Raw genomic sequence first — 25,080 nt, 5'->3', positions numbered from 1 at the left:
CGTAAAGTGAGCAACAGTGCGACTACTTGTAGAGGACATATGGTGTGTAATCTTTGTAAAAATGAGCAGGTCGGGGGGGGGCTCACACAATACGTCTCTGCGCATGAGAGACAGGAAAGGTTGGAGAAAGCATGTGACAAAGCGTCTGTCACAAGGGGGCTTTCACAACGCTATGGTGAAAAAGACGAAGCAACGTGGCCCTCACGTGCAGTTGTTGTTGTACCTTATTTGAGAGCGAGACTGTTCTAGGTTCTACGTGCATTAGGGGAAAGGGAAAAACAGAGGGGTTGCGCGAAAGGCAGACCTACCGTAGCGTATAACTATACTGTACAGACCCGGACATATATGCCGAGGATTTTCCGTCACAGCTGTAATTAGAATGTTCGCGAAGCACGCTGCCGGTTATTGCTCCCTTACAATATTTGCTAGGGGCCATGGTGCAGATTTTTGGCGGGAATTATTCTCGGAGTTATTGAATTGCTTTTTTCCGTCATTTCCATCATTGCCTTTTTCCTTTAATAAACCTTCATAGCTGCCCTGTCAGAAATTGAAAATATTTTCGCTTGATAAGACGAATGAATTACAGTCAGCATCGCTCTTATGTTATCATTCTGTTGAAGAGCTGCAAGATTTTACCGCAAATTAACGGTATTGTTGCAGAGGCATTTTCCTGCACCTTACACATTTACTTCAATAAACGAAAGCAGTAGCAATGAAAGTTAAATTGACTCCGATATTGCAAAGGCGAAGAGGAAGACGCGATGTGCTTCTCTCAAGCCTACCATACCGACGCCACCTAGATACAGAAGGCCTGCTTGTTGCCTCCTCTCCCTCGTTTGCTACGTGGACATATATAGTCAGTATTCGTCAGCTATTGCGATACGCCGTTCTGCGAACTCAAGAGCTCGGAAATGATTGCAGCTAACTTGGAGCCTGTAGACATGAATCTGTAGACAAAACGTGCAACACGCCTTCCAGAAAATCAGTCATGAGAAAGATACAGGACCATTCTGAGCTTTATCTTAGAGTTTTCCCATTTAGTACGCAGGCACGTTCCATTACTGCTCACAGACGACGGTGGTTCGTCTCCATGGTTACGACTGCTAAGAGCTCGTTCGTGATTGGCTGACTATTAGTTGTTACGTCATGTCGACGAGTAAGCAGGCTTTCTCTCTCAAGGTGGTGTTGACCGTACTATGCTTGTGATGCAGACGACAACAGGCGACAACAGGCATTGCCGGGTGTCTATGCTGCACAAGGGCATCTGAAGTCCCTCACAGTAGGCAGGGCGAGCCCTTCCTTTACTTAACCTAACCCAACCCCGAGGTGCCATTGATGTGCATATTAGGAATGGCTTGCGCACGCAACCCAATCACTGTGGAGGTCGAAATGCATATGAGAAGGCGACCTTGCATTCCTGAGTACCATGAGGTGAAAAAGATATTGGCGTTTGAGCAGCGCAAACTGCGATGTTGGTTGATTGTCTCATTAAGTGCGGTAAGACAAATAAGAGTAAGTGAGCGGTAACGTGTTCCTTTGTTTATTTTTTTGCTCTCCTCAAAAGCTGCAAAGGGTGTCATTATTTTGCACTAAGAAGGCTCTGCCGAGTGTTCTGGCCATGGCTCAGGCAAAGATGGCACATATGCTACACAAGTCATCAAGCACACCAGCGAACTGCTTAATGACTCCTCGCAGCAGGATAAGGGTTTCCCTTTCTAGCCTCGAATGTTTCCCTGCATTGATCAAAAACAAGTAAGCATCATTTCCTGAAGCGAAATCTGCGTTTTCTTGTACCGTCGATGCAAGGCTACTGAGTGATGTGTCGCTACTCTTCATGAAGCAGGTCCACACATACAGTATTAGAGAGGGTAATTAGGTGGATAGTACTTATACGGGTGTTTGTTTTCACTCTGCACAGTAACAGAGCTGAAAGCGAGTCTGTCTAGGACGACATGTGCACACTGTTAAGTCTTGGCATCTTTGGTAGCGTGACACCAACGAAAGAAATGGGGAACCGACTCAGGGAGAAAAGTATAACGAAAGTGATTATTTCATTATGTACAAAAGATATACAAGTGGTCGGCGCTGCGGCCGTCCAGCAGCATGGATAGTAGGGGAAGATGAAGATGCTCTGATGGCCTCCGGTTTTGTAGACTGCATTGGGGCCACGTCCTTGTCGGATTCCACGTACGAGTCCTATTTTGGTGGCCGGAGTCCGTGGGAAAGGCATTGCTCACGACGGAGAGAACAAATCCCTCAGAAGGGACAATAGGGGAAGTTGAGTGCTTGCTTCCCACAATGTGTGTCTGGTTTGGTCGTTCAGCCTTGGCGCTCGAAATTATCTTCTGCTTCCAATCTGTCTACGTGGTCATCTGTTTTGCATGCGATCGTAATAACACGAAAAATGCGGTGGTGGGACCCTCAGAGCACAAGCTCAGGGGGGCGACCGCCCCCTCTGCCCCCACCTTCTGACACCCCTGTGTCTGCGTTATTTGAACCAGCATGGGTACCCACACTTGAGTTATCAGGTACTAATACATTAGCCAGTAGATAAATGCCGTAAATTTTAGCCCCTCTGGATGAGCACATATTTCAACTGTGAGTGTACTGATCGGATTTTGAGACATGTTTTAAATCCAATGGCCTCTTCACAGGTAGCACTAATGGCAACGACTGCTTCCGAACGGCCGTTGTCTGAACACTTCGGCGTTTTTGCTGCGGGTCCCCGCGAATCTGGCTTGCAACGGCTCTGGCCCACGCCGGACGGCAGTTCGCATCGGCAGTTGCGCAGATCAGAACGGCCCACCGTGGCCCGCACCAGCCTGCGGAAGCTCAGTGAAGGAAGGCGAGCCAGGCGGCTCACCTTCTACAGGAATGGAGATCGCTTCGACAAAGGACTCACATACGCACTGTCTCTCGAGAAAGTGCGTACATTTGATGCCCTGCTGGAAGACCTCACCAGGGTCATGACAGACTTGCCTATGGTATGTATTGTCCCCATACCTGCCCTAGCTGACAGAATCTAGAACCAGACATTCCCTTTACCATAGATTTCGGGATGGTGTGCCAGGATTTCTTTCAAATAGTCTTAATCATATGTTTTCCTAGATTCCTTTATTTTCCTATAATAAAGTTGAATGAGACTGGTTGTGGCAACAGAATAGAAAGTAGGAGAGTGACAACATAGAAAGCTGTAGCCGCATCCGCATACATTCGTGCCACTTAGGTCAGGATCGTGAACCAAGGCTTGGGCCCAAGTTAACCTTTATCACTTCACTGACATAATCTGCCCCCCCCCCCCCTCCCCCCATTTTCGTGGCCAGGAGTGTAAAGTCCCTCGCAAGGGGGAGGGGGGGGTTGAAGTTGGAATAATTGGTACATTAGCAACTGCGTGTGCAAAGAAAACATGAAAAGCAGTTAAGTGCCTCACACTAAGTGAGATGTTAAGTGATAATATATGCCGAATGACTTGAAATATGCTGAAGTAGCTTCACCTTAAAGCACTCAGTTAACTAGGCAATTTGTTAAGTAGGCAGGTTTGGAATGTGTTTCGTTGTAGAGGTAGTGGTGGTACCAGTGAACATGCTCGTGTGAAGTTCCTAATTTAGGAGGTTTTTGTTACCTAGAATGAACACTAAATCCTGTAAGACACTAGTTATTTAAGTCGGTGAACAGCTTCAACCCGTGTTTCTGCTCATCAGAATGCTATCCATAAAAGGTAAATTGGCACACTTCTTCAGGCATTGTTTTCATTATGACTTTTTAATTTCTGAATTGAATCTTTCGGACCAGTTGTTTTCTTAAGATACTGTTGTCTTCACCTTTGCTGTTATTCCCAGCCCATTCATTTGGTATGAGTTTTCCCGGTGAGGGCTTTTCCCGGTGCGGGTTTTCTCCGTATGAGTTGGGTGGCCACCAGTTACAACAGTCTCTATCAATGAAGAAACTTGTGATTAGCTTGTGGTTAAATGCATCAGAATCATGAAGGGTTTGGTGGTTGTTAGCCGTAAATTAGCACACACCATTGTCATCAGCCACTGATGTCATTTTGCGAAGCCCTGTACCATGACCAGATGTGGAGTGCCATATTTTTATGGCATGCCTACAATTACACATCTGTCACACATATCATTGAGACATTACTGTCGTACCTGTCTTTTTAATGGTTCTCCACATTGTCTGTGCATAGGGCGTGCGCTACATCTTCACTGCAGATGGTCGCGATAAGGTCAGTCAGCTGGACAGTCTCCTAGAGGGCGAGTCCTATGTGTGCGCATCGACGGACCACTTTAGCAAGTTGGAATACGGGAAACAGGAACCCCCTCCACAATGGACGCTCAGTCGAAGCACTCGTGGCATCCCTGGGATGCGGACCTCCAACAAGCTCCACCATTTCAACAGTGGTATGGACTCACCTGGTGGTCGAAACTTCATTCGTCCAAAGCTCGTAACAGTAAGTGAAGATAACCATATTCCATGCAGCCCTTCCATGGTTTTCTATTTTCATTCTACATTAGATACTGTATCAGCAGTAATTTCCGCAAATTTTGCGAGTGCCATTTTCCTGCGAAATTAAAATCCTGCGAAGTAAGTGACTTCCAGGGAAATCTGTGGTGCAGGATGAGCGTACCGTGAAATTAAGGTCCCACGAAATATTGCGCAAATGTGCCTCCATCTGAATTCACGAATTATTAAGGCTTCGGTCCCACTCCTCTTGTGAAAACTGCCATGTTTGCCAAGAGATTGCGCAGCTCCTATTTGTCTGACGTTGGAAGTATTGATATCCTAGGAAAGCATTTTTTCTATACAAATGTGCTACAGCACCCTTTTGTTTATACATCGCTCAGCTGTTCTACTATCAAGCGAGGAACATGACCATATTCTCATTTTTTGCTCATCTTTGCCAAGGTTTTAATGAAGAAAAAGAAAATAGCGCTACGTAGTTTTTTGCAGCATTGTGTTCTGGGATACACAAAGTGTGCCACAGCCCCGTATTATTGATATTTGACGTAGGTAATTTATAAATACTCCTAAGAAAACCTGAAAAATTGGATTTTTCAACTTGTCATTTCGTATTGTTCTAGTGCTTGTTAGAAAGCAAAATCCGCACTGAAGAGAGACAATTATGCACAGAACAAATCCTGAAATTTTCACCGTAATCGAGTGTATCAAGGGGAGCCCGAATGCCTAAAAGCTACCCGCTCACCGCCCAGCAAAACCGAAACCAATGGGCTGTGGCAAGCAAGATTTACCGCGTAAGTTGGTGACCATGGTTTGTAAGTCCCAGCCTTCCCAGAGAGATGTCGCAGGCAAATACCGAAAGAGGATGTTTTCTGGTACAGCTATACAGCTGTTTCTGCACTTTTCGTTGACTTTTCTTTTTTCTTTTTTTTTCATTTCATTTTCTGTCATGAACTTTCACGTCCCCAGCTGTCCCATGCGTATAACTGTTTCTCCCTAACGGGGTCATCCACGGAAACCGCGACGGTGGTGCCCCGCCGTAGGAGGCCCTTAAATACATTCTAGATGGCTACCGTGAAACCATAGCCTTAAGAGAGTGAAATTGTCCACTTACGATCTTTCCGCGCTATCTTGCCCCTGTTTCCACCAAAACATTGCCAACCCTGCAGGCACCCTCCGGCTGATCCCAGCTGACGCTCAATATGAACATGGGAGATATCCTAAAAATCGCGTGTTTCATGTGAGTGAACATGAAGACCCTGTAAACATTTGTCTCACAGCATTACAACGCTGAATTCCTGACACTCTGCCTGACCTCTTGACTCGAAAAAGGGGGGGGGGGGGGCGTTGTGACCCGACCCCCTCTGGAACATTGAGAACTCTCCGCCTATGCTTTTTTGCATGGGAATGGTTGTTGCAGTGACAAGCTTATCTGTTACATGCCGCGTTTGTTGGACGTATGTTGTAATGATTCTATAAGATTTTTCTCAGGTCATGCGCAATGGTATTAGGCCAAGGAAGGCAGTGCGTATACTCCTGAACCACAGGACAGCACGATCCTTTGAGCAAGTTCTAGACGATGTCACCCGTGTGATTCAGTTGGACTCTGGTGCAGTTCGTAAGGTTTTCAGCTTGGGTGGTAAGCAGGTAAGACCCCGATTAGCAGTACTAATAGTGGTGGGTGGCTTTACATGTGCTGGTCTGCTACATTCAGGTTACATGCCTGGAGGATTTCTTTGGACCAGAAGACATCTTCATCGCGTATGGAGCAGAGAAGTACTCCCATGACGACTTTGATCTCGACACTGAAGGTTTGGGTCCTTGCACTTATTCGTTTGTACTAACTGCTCTGAAACTGCGTTACAGACAAGTCAACATTATATATTTTATTTCATAACATCTCTTCTTCTTCTTTTCATTTTTTTTTTTTTTTTTTTTTTTTTTTTTTTTTTTTGTTGATTGCAACCTGTTTTGGGTGTACTGACAATATTTGATCAACTTTTTGCTTTCACTTGCTGGGTGAAAATGTGACTTCGTAAGTAATTAAATGTGGAATAGCTGTGTGATGTTCCAGTACATAATGATTATTGATTGATATATAATGAATATATATTGATTTGACAAAGCTCCTCATAAATGATAACTTTCATAACTTTTTGTGGTTATCTTGTTCCCTCTCTGCTAATTTGTGAAGTAGATATAGTAAACTTCTATGTTTGTGACCTAACAATCATCACCCTTTTCTTCCTGAACCAGAATGTAAAATCCTCAATAGTACAGTGAGAACTCCAGGCTCATGCAGACGGGAACGACGGTTTTACGGTGGGCGCCCTATGTCTCCAGTGTCTGATGGTACGCTGCTGTTGCAGACCAGAATAATTGTCATTCACTAACTGTCATTAATCTTCACGTACCACAGTGTCTTCAAATCTGAGTTTCCGCAGCTCACACTCTGTATCACCAAAGCTGCAACGAAAGTACCGACCTGTGGACAATGTGAGTAATTTGTTGTTGCATTTTCTGTGTCCCATAATTTCTCACACATAATTTGCTAATTACATGTCATGAAAAAACGTTTTCCAAAACCACACTTTGGCTTATCTGACAAAATGTATTCTTCCGACATTTCTTCAACATAGACTGTAAAAGCCAGCCTGCTAACTACGGTGGCTCACGTGTACCTGACCTTGCAACAGGCCTAGCTTGAGTGAACATGTTTAATTTCCAGCGTGACCCATATTCGGCATACTAGCCACGGTTTATTGCAAGGTGTGGTTCATGTGTCAAAAATATCTCAACAAATTTATTTAAGAAAATAGCTGCGTGGCTTATATGCGAGAATGTAAGAGGTAAATAATTTTCTGTTGCGACCTGAACTTCTGTAATTGTACTGAATGCCTCGCATGCATTTCAGAACTACTTTGAGCTGGCAGAATCTGTCAGAAATTTGTACATTGTCAACCACATGATTGGAGATGGCAATTTTGCCAGGGTCCACGAGTGCATCCAAAAGTAAGTATATCACTATTCCTATACCATATCTTTGAAGTAACGCTAGTAGTACTTTGTGAATGCTTTCATGCAACAAGAGTGGCCTTTCAGACAGTTTGATTTTCACAATCTATAAAGTAGCTTTCGTGCCAATAAAATGTAGATCGTCACCGTTGCCGCTTGGTGGCGGCTCCACCTCCACCTCCTCCTCCTTAACACCTGTTGAGGTTATGCATTTTGCACTGCAATACTGACATTACCGCAAAGGAGAAAACAGTTGCACTCCTTGTTGGAAGGCAGTTTGCAGTTTTCCGAAGCCCGATCACATGAAGCGACTTTGTATGAGTTGAGTTGCAGTACCCGTGTTCTTCTAGCAGGTACTGAGTTTTGTGTTTGCATTGGCTTTTCTAGGAGCACAGGAGTAGCGTACGCCCTCAAAATAATAGACAAGAATAAGTGTAAAGGAAAGGTAGGCTGCAGTTTTAACTTAACTGTCTTGGCCACATTAACTGTTTGTTTTTTTTCGATCAAGGAGCAAATGATCGCAAATGAAGTGGCTATTCTGAGACAGGTGAAGCACCCCAACATAGTCCAGCTTGTGGAGGAGTTTGACTTTGAGTGTGAACTTTATCTGGTCATGGAGCTGGTGAAGGTGAGATGATGTTTCGCACAATTTGTTATTTTTAGGGTCTGAGGATTTCGGGTTTTACTCGATTCTTCTCCGAATTTACCCCCCCCCCCCCCCCCCCCGAGTCTCACATTTAGTGATTTGGGTAAAACCCGATTTCTACCTGAACCGGGGTCCTTTTGTCACGCGGCACGGAACCACGGCTCACGTCTGCGGTAGTGGAAGAGAGGGAGAGATCACTGACGGAATGATGTCACAATGCAGCCGTGAGGGTGAAATGCATGGGACGCACTTTCCCCAGCATCAAAATGTTGTGTTTACGCTGTGGCCTTGTACGTGCGGCGAAGAAATGCCCGCGGTCGACCACCCGAAACGCATGGGACACGAGCAGGGCGAGTGACTCGCACCAGTGTTGCCATATTTGTCAACCACAAGCGTTTGCATGCGAATATCAGTAGTCGACAGATTCTGGCGTAAAGTCTCTGCGTGCATTAAAAAATTGAATTTTCTGGGGTCACACAGAGACAGACAGACACGGAGACAGACAGACACGGAGACAGACAGACACGGAGACAGACAGACACGGAGACAGACAGACACGGAGACAGACAGACACGGAGACAGACAGACACGGAGACAGACAGACACGGAGATAGACAGACAGACAGACAGAGAGCACGTGTTTGTTGAAAAATTGTCAGAAAAACGCTGAGGCGCGCGTGGCTATCACTGCGTGTGTTGCACTCGTTGGGAATGGCTGTACCGCCCAGCGCCAAGCAACTTAGTAGCAACTTAGATAGTTCTGAAAAAAAAAGGAGTCACAAGCCAAAGTAAGCAGACCTGCCGATGAATCGCCGAACGTAACGGAATTCCGACGCTCATTTCTCCTACTTCGACGCGGAAACAAAAACGAAAGCGCTTCTCGCATGAGGACTTGTAACAGCGTCGCGTTAAGCGAAGTAGTACTTTGGTAGTAGTGCAGGTTTGCAACACCATGCAGATTTGAATTACCATTCCACTCAGTGCAGGCTAAAATTGTCATAGACCTTTTAACGCAGTCCTGATTTTGTCACAGAAGGTGTTATTACTTAGTTTAAAAGCTGTTTTCTTTTTACATTTGTGATATGTATAACAAGCCTGATAAACCAAATTTTTACCTGTATCGTATAATACCGGAAATTTTACACCCAAATTTATCCGAATTGGATGCTGATGTTTTCCACCCGATTTTTACCCCCCCCTCCCCAATTTGGCAAAAAATATTTTCCAAAAACCTCAGACCCTAGTTATTTTGGAGCTGGATGAAATGTTCCTGTAGTACAGAAATGTCATTGGTGGAACATATGCACTCTGGTATTGCTGTATAATGGCCATTATTGCTAGTACTGAGGCATGTTTTAATGGGCAGTCTGAGAAGTGAAGGAGTCTGAAGTTATTCTCAATCCTTGCAAGAGGTGTTGCCTCACTCGTTCAAATTTAGCTCATCACACCTCTTTTTCACGTTGACGTCTCGCTACTGTTTGAAATATGTTTTTATTCAGTCATGAAGAACGATTGTTATGCCAGGGTATCATTATGTACGAGCTTCCCAATAACAATTACCCATTTGTGCATGAAGCACAACCATGCATAGCAACCATGTGCAAGGCCACTACACCATTTTGCCACTTTTTGGTATGCACTAGGTTTGTCATTGGAATCAAAAGCTTCGAGCACAAAACGTTAACTGCACTGCTTTTGCACTGTGCAGGCACTTTCGATATTTTTAATGTGCTGGCATTAGAACGGTCATGCGAACGAAAACCCGGTGTCGTCTGTCGGTATACAGAGGAGTGGAAAGGGCGTCACACGGAAGAGTGCAAGAGGTTGGCGGGAGGCCAAAATTTGCCGTGTAGTTGGTGTTTGCTCCTGGTCACATTCGGACATCTGTAGCTATGTGTGTGCGTGCGTGTGTGTGCGTGCATGGTTTATAAAATAGGTGTGGCCCTTCTACGAGCGGTGTAGATGAACGCTCACAAGACGGTCGACGAAAGAATGCAGAGGCTATTCGGCGATGTCGTGAAACTGAAACAGAGGAACAACGAAAGTGTTGTTTGGGTGGATAGTGGTAGTGGGTGGGTGGTGGGTCGGCTGTAAACGCAAAAAAAAAAAAAAAACATCAGAGAGCATGTCTAATGCTAACGCATTTCTGCCGGTTTTCTTGCATTGATCGTTTTTTTTTTTATCCTTTTCTTTTTTCTTGTGCTTAGGTTACAAACTCTTTGTCAGTCACCTCTTCAAGTGACGAAGTACACAGGTGTCATTTTGTGAGCATCTTGGAAGTCTCCACAGTCCCCGGCACACCTTTGATTATTGCAAGCAAAAAAGTGCCAGAAGTTTGTTTGCTTCCTTTGTTGTTTGAATACTGGAATTTTGTCTCTTACGTCTTTCCCTCCCATGAGAACATCAGTCCCAACATCCAAGCGAGCATTTTTCAATCAGGTTGTGTTGTGTTTGTTCTTCTATGTTTCATTGCCTCATCCACTGCACTTTTCTCAGCAGTCGTCGCAACATGTTTTGTTTAAGTACTCTTCTGTGCACATGCTGATAGAAATAGGTAACTCGATCATAATGTTTGCGCGTTATTGTCACTGAATGAACGGGGGTGGTCTGCATCTCCAAAGAGATACAAATTTTCTCGCTTCCATTTTTTTTAGGGAGGAGACCTGTTTGACGCAATAGCTGCGGCAACAAAGTTTTGTGAGCCTGAAGCAGCACGCATGGTCGGCCACCTGGGAAGTGCCCTGCACTACCTGCATTCGCTCAACATTGTGCATCGTGACATAAAGCCAGAGAACTTACTGGTGGGCACACACAGCCACCTCAAACTGGCTGACTTCGGCCTGGCAGTGGAGATGCCGCCCGACGGAAGCGCTTTGTTTACTGTCTGTGGTACACCTACTTACGTTGCCCCAGAGATCCTGGCTGAAACTGGGTGCGTATTTTACGAGTGTACTTCTCGAGTTATGTGCCATACCTTGCACTGTCATGTGTTCCCACGACCACTTGCATCTTGTGAGCAAGGTGATCTCAATAACTGTAATGGGCATAATGGCTGCTAAAACGTTCCTTTATGCCAGATAGTGAATTTCCGGCATAATACAAGTGCTACAGATATGCATCGTGGTTTGGTGCTTTGTGTTTATTTTGTGTTTGTGCCCCAGTGTGTATTTGTAGCACTTTTAGTATGCTGACCAGTCTTGTGTGGTAACTAAGTTAAAAGTAACGAACTCATTACGTTTTGCAGTAACTAGTTACTTTTTCTGCAAAAGTAACTTATAACTGTAACTAGTTACCACTTTTAGGTAAAGTAACTGTAAAATGTAACTGTGGCTAAGTTACTCAGGTATTGGAATATTTTTCATGCATCAATTCTCCAGCGTCATTTTGTCGAGGCTTCAAGTGCCCTGCCGTTTTTCCCGACGAGGAAATGTCCCGTTGTGAGAAATGTCACATGAAAACGCATGTTCCACAGACGTTCCTTGCTATATGTATGACGAGAATAGAAATGATTGATTATAAATGCATAATGGGGGCAAGCAAAAATTTTACAAAAGGGCAAGGGGGTGCAGGCTAGCTGGTACATACTTGAACGATGGGAACTGGGAGACAAGGGCAGAAACGGAGTCTGAAAACCTGTGTTGTGTCTGTCCTTTTCGGCCCATGTCTCCCGGTTCCTACCGTTCAGCAAGATAAAAGCAGTATGAAACACTCGTGTAATAAAACAGTATGTATCCTACACATCAGTGATGCTGGCAAATTTTTGGTGATGGTTTCAGGAAAATATGCACCACGGCATGCAAAACATTATCCCTGCCAGTGGATTACAGAATTTATTTCTCTTTCAGCTATGGTCTCAATGTTGACATTTGGGCAATGGGTGTCATCATGTATATTCTCCTCTGCGGATTCCCACCATTCGTAAGGTGATTATTCCCTTCTTTTTTTGTTACCATCATCACTCTTCTGCGTGTGATAGTTACTCAAGCAGATGACGTTGTCCCCCAGATGAAGTTGAAGTGATATTAAACTTCCTGGACTTCGTTGTTTTGTTGCAGCCAAACAAATAACCAGGATGAGTTATTCGACCGAATTCTGACGGGCCAGTTTGAATTCATGTCACCTTATTGGGACGAAATCTCGGATTCAGCCAAGGTACGGTAATGCGCTTCACTCGGAATAATTGGAACCCATGTCCTGGTCCCATTTGGAACAAGCTTCAAGACTGTGTCGAGAGAGCTTGTTAAATGTGAATGATGGTTTGCGATAAAGAGGTGCCGAAAAACTCATGATCGTGAAAGTTCATTGCATAAAACCAATTCAGAAAAAGTTTAATAATGGGCCATATATCCATTTGCTTTCTGTCGCACATTATATCCACCTGTGAATTGCTGTCAGATTTGTCCTGTATTATGCGTAGACTGTTGTGTTTAAGGGTTTTATGTTTTTTGAAAATTGAGAGGGAACAAAAATCTGGTTTTATTTCAGGAGCTGTAAAATAGCACAAAATAACAGCTCACAAAACAGATTTTTAGCTGGAAAATAAAGGGCGAGTCCTGCATATCAAATGAACATGAGAGGCTGAGCGGCTGCGCTGAACGCGCATCATTCTCTCTTGCCGGTATTGGTGGCTGAATTTGCATTTTGGGAGATTTGTTTTTGGGTTTTACCCTGTGTGATTAGGATGATGCAAATTGGGGGATAAAACTGATTCTACTGGGTTTAACCTTAAGACAAGGGCTCTGACAGTAACGTGATGCACTTACACGAGCGAGGCTGGTGACCTTGATGATCCCCTACATTGTATAAAGTTGTTTCACTAACACACCCAAGCTTCTTGTGCCAGGGTTGTAACTGGTGGGTGAATTTACATATCTACAATTATCGTAACTTCACTTCGCCATATTCTTACATGCTAGGGACCAGCTGGCCATGTTGCCATTGCTCGGGATCAGGGTAAATAGTGTTCATGTTCAAGGGCACTGCATGTGTTACCAAAAGAAATGTGCCACAGGGTAGCTGTTGAACATGAAAGAGAAGAGCCAGTAAGAAAGCATTCTATGCTTACTGACATAGATTGTGGGCATTGTGGCTAGAGATACAAAGCCCCGGAAAAAAAAAACTGAAATTTTGGGTGAAAAAACAATTTCTTTCGTTTTTTTTCCTCATCTCCGGAAAAATAGCCCAAAATTTCCAGGCAACAAAATTCAAAAATGTAAATTTTCGTGCTTTTGATGCGTTCCAACCCGCCAACAGTGCCTTAGGTGCCTCTCATCCGCCAATAACCACCAACTTACCAACTTAGAGCTCCGTCTGGCCGCAACAAGCGATTGCCATCGTGTTCACATAATGTCCGAGTTCTGGATTGTTCCAATTATCTATCGCTGGGTAGACAGCAGTCTCATGGGATGGTCCGCTCTGCATTTATGCCTAGAGGATGAACACTATAAAGCTTCTAGCTCATTGTATGCTGTGGTTTGGCCGGCAATGCTTCAACTCAGCAGTAACCACGTTTGTTTCGATTTTTTTTCAATTTTTCAGAAAAAAAACTGAAAGAAAAACAGTTTTTTTCAAGCGATTCAAAATTTCCAGTAGTTTTGCATCTCTAATTGTGGCACCATGGGACATATTAGCTGTGTGTCGAGCAATTATAATAGATCCTACGCGTAGTCAAATCCATTTGGTTCATTAATTTGGTAGTGTTCATTATTATCAATGACTCATACTAAGGAATGCCATTGAAACTGGGATTTACATACTGTAGAACAAACGAAGTATTCTTGAGGGAGTGTGGATATAAAAGTCGGGTCTGTTTCCAGGAGCTAATCAGGGGCATGTTGCACGTCGACATCCATGAACGTTTCACAGCATCTCGGGTTCTAAGCCACCCATGGTTGGAAGTGGTAAGTGTTGCTAAGAAATGTGTTTTATCAAAGAAGACTGACATGAAATCACAGTTGGAGGATATCTTTACGTATAATTTATACATGTGTACAGTGTGTTTCACGAAAATCCTTCAGCTGAATAACTCTGAAACTGCTATAACTGTCGAAGAACTTTTTTTGGTAAGCATTCTTAAGACATCGGCGCACTGCTGACCAAGCAAAGCATTTGCCTATGCACCTTAATTAAATAAAAGTCATAACTTGGGCGTTTTACTTCGGCACCTGTGCCATACCGATCAAAACCTTCAGCGAAAAATATTCCAGGGGAAAACCTGCGTTGACACTTTGTAACTTTTTTTTTGTGTGTGTGTGTGTGGGCGTGTAATTAGTTGGTTCCGCTTTACATATTTCTTTTACAGAGTAGCACAGCAACACGCTCTTTTGCTCGGCTATCTGCCTCTCAATTGGTGTTCACCTGCCGGGTTCACACATGGGGGTGATGAAAGATAACAAACAGCCGTACAAGACTTTGGTATTCCTTCTCCACCTGACTGGTACACAGCGCTCGCGGTGCATTCATCATCATTTATCATCATTGTCCAACAACAGCTGTGGGTGCTCTGCACAAGTGTGGTTGCGAGGGAATACCTAAGCGTCTCTTGCGGCTGTTCCTTATCTTCCATCAACCCCGTGTGTGAACCAGGCGGATTAACGCGCATTTGAGATTGCTACGGCACGGGTGCCAAAAGTGTCAGAAGTAAAACTTGGAAGTTAGGACCTTTATTTAATTAATGAGTGTACGCAAAAATGAGCCACGCATTGGTCAGCCCTTGTCTGATGTCTCAAGGATGTTTACCAAAAAGCAAATTCACTAGCGTCAGCCATTTCCGAATTATTCAGCTGTGGGGATTTTCATGAAACACCTGGTGTATCCATACAATATGCAATGACAAAATACTCTCAACTACGATATATGATTGCTAACAACGTGCAGTTGGTATCATTCATCTAGAATGCTCCGCCTTTCAAACTTGGTCCGTGTTATTTGGGACACCGTGTACATACTTTACAGTTTGTATATGTGTGTGCATGCCTGCCACAGTGTACAGTTTGGTGCAATATACACTACAAATTTGCTTGCTGCTTTCCAGATTACAGACAAAGAAGAAACGGTGCCCATTGCTCGTTCGAATGAGAGTCATTTTGATGAAAGACGGCGACCATCTGCCCGGTCGTCAGGCATTCCAGTATCAACGGTAACAGCAGTCTCACTGTGTTATTTCTATTGAGTGGTGTACAAACTTTACCAGTGTATGCAAGGGGGGCAGTTGGTAACAGTCGATGATGGATAGAAGCAGCCAAAATAACGCAGGGATGAAGATTGATGGGGACGACACAGCAGCTACTATAGTCTTCTATCGAGCTATGCAGCTTCTGTCAATCATGTATTAACTTACTATTACGTGAGACTTACAAACAAGTGCTAGTTTACACGTTCTTTGCAGCAAGTGTTGTTTAAAAGCATGACAGTTTTGCTGTTTGTTTTATTCTTGTTTTAAACTTTCTTCCTTTCTTGCAGAAGTGGAGCTCGTGACCGTACACTGGGAAGTGGTATGTATCCTACTTGTCAAGGCCCGGCAGTTGTGTAGGTCTTTGCAGACTTCGAGTATTTTCTGCAGTCCGGACCATTTGTGGTCAACCCACGAGAATCGTTGAATACTATATATAGACAGCTACATCCACCGGTCGATGTACACTAATAAAACTATCGGGAACATCACTGAATAGAAATGTATCACAGGGCAAAGAAGATTTGTAGGAAATCTGTAGTGAACTGACTACTGAGTAGAGGACCGAGAAGTGACTGAAATTCCACATCATACAGCACAGAAAAGAAAAGTGTTTCCTAACTTCGACATGCATCTCATTTCTGTGTACATAATGCGCAGACAGGTTGAAGCAAATGTTAATACTTTGTAGTCGCACAACAACAACACATCTCTTTATGATCATATCTTTTGGGACAATGGCTGTGAGCTTGACCGAAACCTTGTAGGATTGTGATATCCTTGACCTTGCTTTCAGGCACATTCTCAGGATGACCTCACTACCACGCAGCGTGACCTGTGCTGGGTGCATCCAAAGACAACGAAGTGCAGTTTCATTTGTTCCCTTTAACGTGTTGTTTTTGCTCGTATACAGCCTTTGTGCACACATATTCATTTGAAAGTATGCAACCAAATATTTGCATTTACCCGCCATGGCATAAAGGCTCATGTTTCGCATGTATAAAACTTGAAAGCCACACCATAAAGCAATGAAGCCATAGAGGCTGTTTCACCAACCCAGGCATGAGGTTGTAGTGAAAAGATTTATGAATTTTTTGTAAAATTCTGTACTGTAGATTTTTGTATTTTTTAAAACTTTGTATTAGGTAAAACACCTTGTATGAATACTGCTTCGGAAATATGCCTAGCATATGTACTAACTAGTCAGTTTTATAATGATATTCCTACATGCTTCAGTTGAGGTTGTACTCTTTTATGATTGCTCTCAGCACGTAATGCCTACTTGCACAATGCAAGCTGGTAGGGTTGAGGAAAATTGGCAGATTTTTTTGTCAAATTTGTTCAAAAGGAACAATGTGAAAATTGTTCATGAGTGAGTTTGTCAAGGAGTAGAAATTCATTTACATCTGTACACTGGATCACTGAAGTGGTCAATCTTCTTGGCTGCCTCAAACTTTAACTGTTTCTTGTGTCAGAAGTCAGGACCTGACAGCATTGTAATTTGTTGTCTGCTTTCTATCAATCCTTGTTGTCACGGTACCTTTCTGTTCTGTTCTCAAAGCCATGTAGTGTAAGCAGAGAAAAGTAACTTTGAATGGTCATGCCTGCAAATGCTTAGGAAACTACACTCATTTTGTACCAGAATCGCAGTTATATTTGGGAATGTCATGATTTTCAACTCTCTTCATTACTGCCTCCGGAAGCTGAGGCCATGCTGGAATCAACTTGCATCCAAGGGAATGGCTTGCAGTGTTCGGGTGATTAGGGAGGCCAGGGAAAATGCTAGGCGTAGCTTACGTTTCCGAAGTGATAATGAGGTTCATTTTAGCTGGATGGTTTCGGTGGAAATTTTTGCAGTACATTAAGAGGGGTATCTGGATAAGAAGAAGACGCAAGACAACACAAAACAGAGATCACACGGACGGAGCGCTACCTTCAAGAATGACGTTTTAGGAAAGTAGTGCCCTGTCCGTGAGATTTGTGTTGTCTTGCATCTTCATTTAGCACTCAAATGTATCCCGATAGCTACCAACATGCCCAGAGCAGTATCCCGACGAAGAGAGGTACGTAGTGCGGGGTTTTGATTGTACCTGAAATACGGCTCAAGAGCAGTTAATTTGTCATAAGAGAGTTTGTGATAACTAGGTTTGACATTGACATGCTGGAGTCTCATTCAAGGTGAAACCTCCAGATCAAATTCCCATGATCATGCACACGCAAGCAAAAACTTCTCTTTTTGATATGGCGGGGACTCAAGGTGACATGATGTTTTCCCCTGTATAGATTGATCACCAACTTTGTTGGTTAACGAGCATCTCAAAAGGCTATTGGCACGAGATGAGCAGTCGCCTCTCAGTGCTCTGTTTCACTGCTATTTGTACACTAAATGCTAACATGCTGAACAGCAAGTAATTTTTTTACTTGCAGGAAATGCAACCTTTATCTTTTGAATAGGTTCAGAACATGAAACATACCAAACTGGTCTTTTGTGCCATGTTCTTTGTTTCAGGTGTTTCTACAGTTGGTTTTGTCCACTACAGCTTCTGTGCGCTATTTTTGTTTACTCAGTGGTTATGTAGTACAAATTCAGCTTCATTCGATGTGAAGAAGATAGCAAAAGTTGTTTTATTTTCCAAGATATTGCGTCCAATATTAGTGCAATATATTAATAGTACATAATTAACAGCAGAATGAGGTACAGCTGTAGAGTATTTTGCCTCTCACATAGTTCTCACGAAGATGTTCCCACTGCTAAAGTGTGTTTTTTGTGGCTAGTAAGTACGCAGGAGCTTTAATTTCATCTCGTTAGCACCTGAGCTGCCTTTGAGTTCCAATGTTACCATATTGTTTCGAGTTCAGAAGACATGTTGCACTGTCTGAGTTCTGTCAAAAATATATTCATTTATTATATACACTTTAGATTTTGTTATAGTATGCAGTTTGATACACTATTTAATAATGCATTACAATGCTCGTAAGGTGCTGTTCAAAGGGTTTGTCCTGTGTCTTCCAGTTCAGATTTCTTTGAAATTGCTGTGTACTAATATGACACAGCATCATACATAAGCATTCACACGATACGAAAGCTTTCTGTGAAAGCTGCCAACAGTAACCTATAGTGTGACGGAATGTTTCACAATAATTGTAGTAATAATGTGCATGTGATTTCTGCATGACAAAGCATGACGACCGTATAGTCCATGTGATTTGCTGCTTTGTCTCCATGGAGGCCATCTGAAAAATTGCACAATGGTTTGAGTGTGTTTGACTGTGTAATTTTGTAGACAAGAATGTGGTCTCGTACAACATTGAAAGATTTCACACATTTATACTACATTGCATCGGTTATGAAATAGCACCTTCGAGTCTCAATAAATCATTTCAGGTAGAACCAGGACGGTGTACAATTTCTGTATAGCTTGATTGCGACATATTTTGCTATTTTTTGCAAAATAAGTGACTGGAGTGAACCTGCTCATATTCCTCTTGACAGTGTAATCTAGGTTGTCCCAAATCTATGTCGCTATAGATATCCACCTTATGGGACGGTCTCACTCGGAAACCCATCTATGAAACAGATACCACTATGTTCGGCGTCGGCCGACAATCTGCCGGGCTAATTTTTTCGTCTTAAAAGTGTTAGATATTACATGAACGAATTTTAGAGATGAGCGCTGCTTCCGCGGCCGCAGAAGCTCTGGTGGCGTGACGTCACGCCCTAAGCGGAGGAGAGAGAGCGCGGCGCTTACCGTGTATTCACACGAGCGACGTTCCCCAGAATAATACAGTGGCAGATGGCCAAAACGCCATAGCTTCCTGCTGTCACCGTGTCACGTGAGCGCTCAACGTCGTGTCTTAACGTACACTGCTAACCGTGGGGAATATCCTGCGACACAGCCACAAGATATTCCGTAGCAGACGACAGGAAAAGACGCTGACGGTGTCTATGCGCCATTAAACCCCCAATCATCATCATCAGCTGACGGTGTCATCTGCTAAGTGTCGTCTGCTAAGTGCGCAGTACGTCACTCCCGGTATTCCAGCACCGTGCGAATGTTCAACATAACACGGGGCGGAACTTCGGTTCCGTGAGCAGTGTTTTCGCTTTCTCTTCCACTTGCATCTTCCGTGAGGATGCCGCACGCGTGAATACACGGTAGAGGAGGAAATGTGCCCGGGGGGGGGGGGGGGGGTGATGTAGGGGGAAGGTGCGGTCAGCCTGCTCTAAGGTGGCGGCTCGGTGCACCCAGGGGATGGAGAAGAGGGGAGGGTGAAAGAGGGAGGGGAGAGATGATGATGGCACAGGAGAAGGAGTGGCGTGCTAACCCTCTTGCTCTGGGATTCGGGTAGTCCAAGAGGACTACCCACCACAGAAAACATGCGAGCATCCCTCAGTAGTCTTCATTGGGAAGCTCCCTGTACCACGGTAACCGCCAGGATTATTGGCGAAGTTACCCCATGAGGAAATGTGCCGTCCAGATGTCCCGTAGCTCTGAGACGCACGCACGGCCGCGGCATTCCTTTTCTCAAGGTCGCGACCTCATTGGTTCCTGGGAAGTGGCGTTTTCTCCTGTTTCTAAAAAGGGATTCCGGGGTACTCTCAACATCCGGCGTCTGCCCTTGTCATGCATTTCGTCGAATAACAGTCAAACTACGCCACTATATATTTCGCGTGGGTTTTTCGATGCCGTGGTCAGTGGTCCACGAGGAATAAAATGACACCAGTTTCGTAATAGACTGGAACGGATGCGACCATTCCTGACTGATCCGTTCCGATCGGGGAGCTGCATGTATGTGCCATGTGAAATTTTTCATCCAGCAGAGCGTCCTAGTTCCAGATAAACGAGGGAGGCGAAGGCCCGGTTTCACCAACGCTGGTGAGCTTTGAACCAAGATCAGGGGTTGCTAAAACTTGAAGTTAACACTAAATTCTTTTTCGCAAACGTTAGTTGTTGACGTGATGAATGTTTGTGACAATAATTCCCTCCCTAGTAGCACAAATCGTTTTGTAAACGTCGAGGAAAGGTCTAGCCACAACCACATTTTCATCTTGGAGACGTCTTCAATCTGATCTACATAACGTCTTCTACCCCCGGATAAGTTGACGCTTTCCCGAGTCTTGAAGACGTGTTTGTGGCCGTCTTGAAGACGTTCAAAAAATGTTTAGAACACTAATTGGAATGTGAGAAAATTCAGCCCTGTGGATATCCACCGGGTACAGTTTTCCGGAGATCTGCCCCTTTTTTCATTTTTCAACCTCAGTCACCGTCACCACACGTTCCATTTTCTGTTTCTCCAAGTAGAACAGCAAGCAGCACTGCCACGTGGCATTTTGGCCAAAATCGAAGACGCGGTTCACCGCGGTGGACCGCGTTAGCAGAGGTCCTCCCACCGTAAGAACAGCAGGCTCCCTCCACGGCGTTACACGTAGGGGAACCAGAGCGTAGAGGTGGTCTATTCCCTCGCAAAGGGAAAACAGATACTATACATTGCTCGTCTTAAAAACTCCCGTAAACACGATAGCCGTGCTCGCCTCTGAGTCAAAATGGAGGGTGAAGTGTCTAAGTTTATTTCAATTACGCACACAAACAACACTGAAGTGGGAAATTTCTGGGAGTATTAACTCACCGTCAACTCAACGCCTGTGTTTCCTACTGCTTTTGGTTTGAGACAGTCAGTGGGTCCACCGAAAGTAAACTTATTCAGTGCACACAAATCGTCCTCGTCTAAGATACGTCTTGAACACAGTTGGCGAAGACGTATTATAAACGGAAACTCGGTACTTCTTGCAAACGTGAACGGAAGACGTTTACGGGAGGTCTTCCTTTAGGATATCTCTTCAACAGAGACGCCGAAGACGTATTATAAACGTTAAATCGGCGCGTCTTATAAACATACTATAAATTACGGCTTCTAGACGTCGCGTTGACGTCCTGATCGTCTTCTACCCTAATTTGACCAAATAAAGACGTTTCCGCGACGTTTTGTGCTACTAGGGCTTTAGCGAAGCAGAGTTCAGCGTTAAATTCAAGTTAAGGGACCGTTTATCTCTGTTCAGCTGTTAATCGCCGTTGGTGAAACCGGGCCTAAGCAGTAGTCCACTTAGTACAACAAGAAGAACATTATTTTGATATGATGAATCGGGAGTTTCACCACTCAGTAGTTCACGTTTCTGCTTTACTGTGACGCAAGCATGAGCTGGGCACTGCGCGCATCTTGGCAGGCGTCAAAAGGCTGCGCGACCGTCCCTCGAGATACGATAAAACGATGGTCCGCAGGTTTTGTTTCTTTGCTTGGCAAAAACAAAAACTAGAAGCTAGTAAAGTGACGTCACTGCGGCAAAAGTGCTGGCTATATTTTTTTATTCCGTGTTAGCGCCGCGAAGCAACTGTGGCTATGAGCGGCGTACAGACTTGGACGGATGAAGAGGACAGCAGGAAGGAGTAGGAGACAGGGGGGTTAGTGTGCGTCCTGGGTCGACTTCAGGGGGAACTGTGCCGACATTCGTCTGGACGGTCTGCCGGAAAACCACAGGCAGTACAGCCGGTGGTAGGATTCTAACCCACCACCTCCCAGTTTTCAGCACTACCTTGTGTACAACCAACGAGCGGACGCCTTTGTCCACTCGGCCTTGCCGCCGGTGTTATAAAATTCAATGAACAGTAATGGGTGAACCTTTGCCTTATTTTTCGAGCACATTTATCAATTTTCAGACGCGAGAGGTTGAATTTTCTGAATTGAACTGCGAAATTTGCGAAGCCCATGTAACGTCATTTCCGCCAGAGACGGAAAGCGCATGTCGAATTTACCATATTCCGTTACAAAAATGGCTCTGCTCTTTGGCGCACTGCCAAACGCGTATGAAATGTGATAGCATTACTAGCATTGCAGTAGATGAAGGACGACGACTCCATTTCATATGCGAAAGCAGCACACATTTTTTTTAGCGGATCGGCAGCACTCTACGGAAACGATGCGATCATGATGGCAATTGATGTTCTGAAACACAGAAAGGACAAACACGTACAAAGCCTCAAGTGCCAAGCTTTCCGAAGCGTTATCGTTAAGACCTTCCAATCTGCTAAAACTCGCTGTTTATTCCTATAAGACAATGAACCTGAACGTATACATGTATCACCGACACGAGGACTCGGACGATTCCTCTTCGTCTGGGTGGTCTACAATTCTGGCGATGCAGAGAATGGGTTTCTGAACACTGTGGTAGGAGCTAGTCCATGCAGCGCACACTATACTTCTCGTGAACACACAATTTATCGTTGCGCCGTTGCGTGTGGTCGGCACATTCACATCACCCACGATGTCCAAACTGAACATCTGTGCCGCTCGGCGCTCACGCTGGGTTTCTGCGCGCCGACGTCTACGTTCGACTTCGGCCAGTGTGCGTATGGCGGTTTGGTTCGGCAATACCAGTTGGCTGGTGCAGAATAGTTATACGGAAGTATTTAGAGGTTTAGTACTTCTGCAACCTCACGCGTATTTCGGCCCCTCCTTTGGCAGCAACGGTAGTACCCTTTGCCGCACGCTGTTTCCTGGCATTCTCTGCGGCACGTCATCGCTTACGTTCATTTGCTTTAGCGAATGCGTCCGCATCTCCCGCAGGAGTGGCGGCAAATCTGCGAGTTCTATACTTGCGCGAATGCTCCGCGTGGTGTCGGACGACATTGATGACATTACACAAAACGTACTGTGCAGACACAAGAGAGTTTCAGCAGGTCGCAAGCGCTCTACGAAAATGATACAATAAAGGAACAGATGAAAGAAGTTTGTGTTGTGTTTGTCTGTTTGTATGTTCCTACCTCGGAACAATTACTTTCTAAGAGTAAAAGAAGCTGTCAAGCCAAGGATCCAGAACATGACGTCACCACTTCAAAGGAATGAGGTCTTTTGCCTATCGTGTTTTGGGAACCGCTATCGTAAAGACCTTCGACTCTGCTAAATCTGCGGCCGCCGAAACGTTTGTTATCAGCCGAGGCCCGCTATAAAGAAACAAACGAGGGGGAGATAGCGCATCGCGAGAATGACAGGGCCCCTTTCCACTGACGCTACGCTTCACCGAGGCCCAAAAGTGCGTTAAAGAAATGCTCTTGCGTTTAAAAAATAACGCTCCGTGTATGAGCGAAAGAAACCGCCACCACCCCCGGAAATGTGAAGATGCTTCGGATAAACGACCTCTTGCGATGGTTGGACTAGGACGAACATTTGCGGAGACCGCTCCGCAGACCGCAAGACCGCTATCGCACTTAAAATACATTCCCTACGATAACAGTGATAGTTGAAAGAAAAAAAGAAGCGAAAAACCTTCCGTTCTAGCTGACCCGCCTATTCCTGTTGCCTTCTCACCAGATAACATACCATATTTCTCTTTTTCTTTTTTCCTGAATGTCCCGATCGGTACTCCACAGGTGCCAAAAGTGTCCGAAGCAAAGCTTAGAGGTTATGGTCTCTATTTAATTAATAATCTATGCACATAAGCCACTCACTAGTGAGTTCTTGGCAAATGTCTCAAGGATGCTTACGATAAAGCAAATTCCTCGATAGCGGCAGTCGTTTCCGAATTATTCTGTCACGAGATTTCGGGAAGCACCCGGTACAACAAATTTGCAAAGAGGTCATGCGCTTTCCTGTCTCCCTTTTCTCTCTCCCTCTCGCTCTGTGTGTGTGTGCTGATTTTTTTTTTTTTTTCAATTAACTTTTTCGTTGGAGTGAGAAGAATTCGGAAGGAAAATCCTGAGGCGGAAAGAATAACTCCGGTAATGCAATCAAGTATGCTTCTCCGCTATACTTTCGTGCTATGCAGGCAAAGCACGCTTTACCGGCACATAACGCTGCCTCGCAATACGTGAAACTTGCAGCGGAGCACTTCGGAAAGGGTCTAGCGCGGCACCCACTTGAGCATTACATAATCAAATAATGTGGATTCCGGTGATCTAGGAAACAATGTTACACCACTCTCATTACCGATGAAATTATTTTGAATCAAATATTTCGTCACGTCGCACGGGACAAATGTCAACTTCGCAACTTTTTTTTTTTTTTCCAATCTGAAGCAGCTTCTGCTGATGTCGATACGCTTCTCTCAAAATCGCGCGGTAACAGCGGCACTGAACGCATCGCTTTAGGGGAATAATGACTGCTCTTTGGAAAGGTCGCTTATTTCGAGGAATATTTCCTCGGCAAGAAGCGAAAGTCCCCTCCATCAATTTGGCTTCACGTGTTTAGGTCAATCAATCAATCAATCACTTTATTTTTCGTCATGTGATGAAAAGAGGACCGAGAAAAAGTTGTAAAATACAACTTTACGAGCCCGGGCCCCCGTTTTACACTACCTACCTACAACATCACATTTACAGAGTTCAAAACTACAGTGATTATCTTAAGAGCATTCACTCATGCAATACTAGGATCAAAAATTTCAAATGAGCTCAAGGAACACTAATAACACACATGTTTCGACATGGGCATCAAGCATCACGTACAGTCATTCAACGAGGCACACATATAATGATACCGCGAAACTCACGAATTGACGTATTAGACAAAGAAACTGCTTTAGAATTCAGCGTATTTAATAATTTAGGTAGTAGGAAATTTATGAATTGTTTTCCGTAATTTGTTCTCACTCGTGGAACTTTCCAAGGATCACAATGACGTGTGTAATACGACAATTCCCTTAATTCCAGCTGAGCATTACATTTTACTTTATGCAAATTTTTACATAAACAGCCGAGTTTAAAATCATACAAGTTGTGGACCTTGTGGATCCGCG

The 25,080-nt window shown here is 44.4% G+C and overlaps 1 protein-coding gene across 2 annotated transcripts in view; it reads left to right on the top strand.

The window, feature by feature from the left end:
* LOC135394552 (serine/threonine-protein kinase DCLK1-like) overlaps positions 1-18,687 on the top strand; it is a 38,949-nt gene extending 20,262 nt beyond the window's left edge. For both annotated transcript variants that reach the window (XM_064625351.1, XM_064625352.1), the window contains exons 2-17: positions 2,655-2,984; positions 4,190-4,453; positions 5,953-6,108; positions 6,176-6,272; positions 6,718-6,813; positions 6,881-6,957; positions 7,376-7,473; positions 7,864-7,921; positions 7,985-8,104; positions 10,777-11,054; positions 11,968-12,045; positions 12,178-12,274; positions 13,939-14,022; positions 15,156-15,260; positions 15,584-15,615; positions 16,090-18,687. In XM_064625351.1, the coding sequence (XP_064481421.1) occupies positions 2,664-2,984; positions 4,190-4,453; positions 5,953-6,108; positions 6,176-6,272; positions 6,718-6,813; positions 6,881-6,957; positions 7,376-7,473; positions 7,864-7,921; positions 7,985-8,104; positions 10,777-11,054; positions 11,968-12,045; positions 12,178-12,274; positions 13,939-14,022; positions 15,156-15,260; positions 15,584-15,598 (1,944 nt within the window). In that variant the 5' untranslated portion in view covers positions 2,655-2,663 and the 3' untranslated portion in view covers positions 15,599-15,615; positions 16,090-18,687. The remainder of the gene's footprint in view (positions 1-2,654; positions 2,985-4,189; positions 4,454-5,952; positions 6,109-6,175; positions 6,273-6,717; positions 6,814-6,880; positions 6,958-7,375; positions 7,474-7,863; positions 7,922-7,984; positions 8,105-10,776; positions 11,055-11,967; positions 12,046-12,177; positions 12,275-13,938; positions 14,023-15,155; positions 15,261-15,583; positions 15,616-16,089) is intronic.
* The last annotated feature ends 6,393 nt before the right edge of the window (positions 18,688-25,080 follow it).

This window comes from Ornithodoros turicata, chromosome 5 (assembly GCF_037126465.1).
Source record: "Ornithodoros turicata isolate Travis chromosome 5, ASM3712646v1, whole genome shotgun sequence".
In the NCBI taxonomy this organism is placed as follows: domain Eukaryota; kingdom Metazoa; phylum Arthropoda; class Arachnida; order Ixodida; family Argasidae; genus Ornithodoros; species Ornithodoros turicata.
This window is presented reverse-complemented; position numbering and strand designations above follow the sequence as displayed.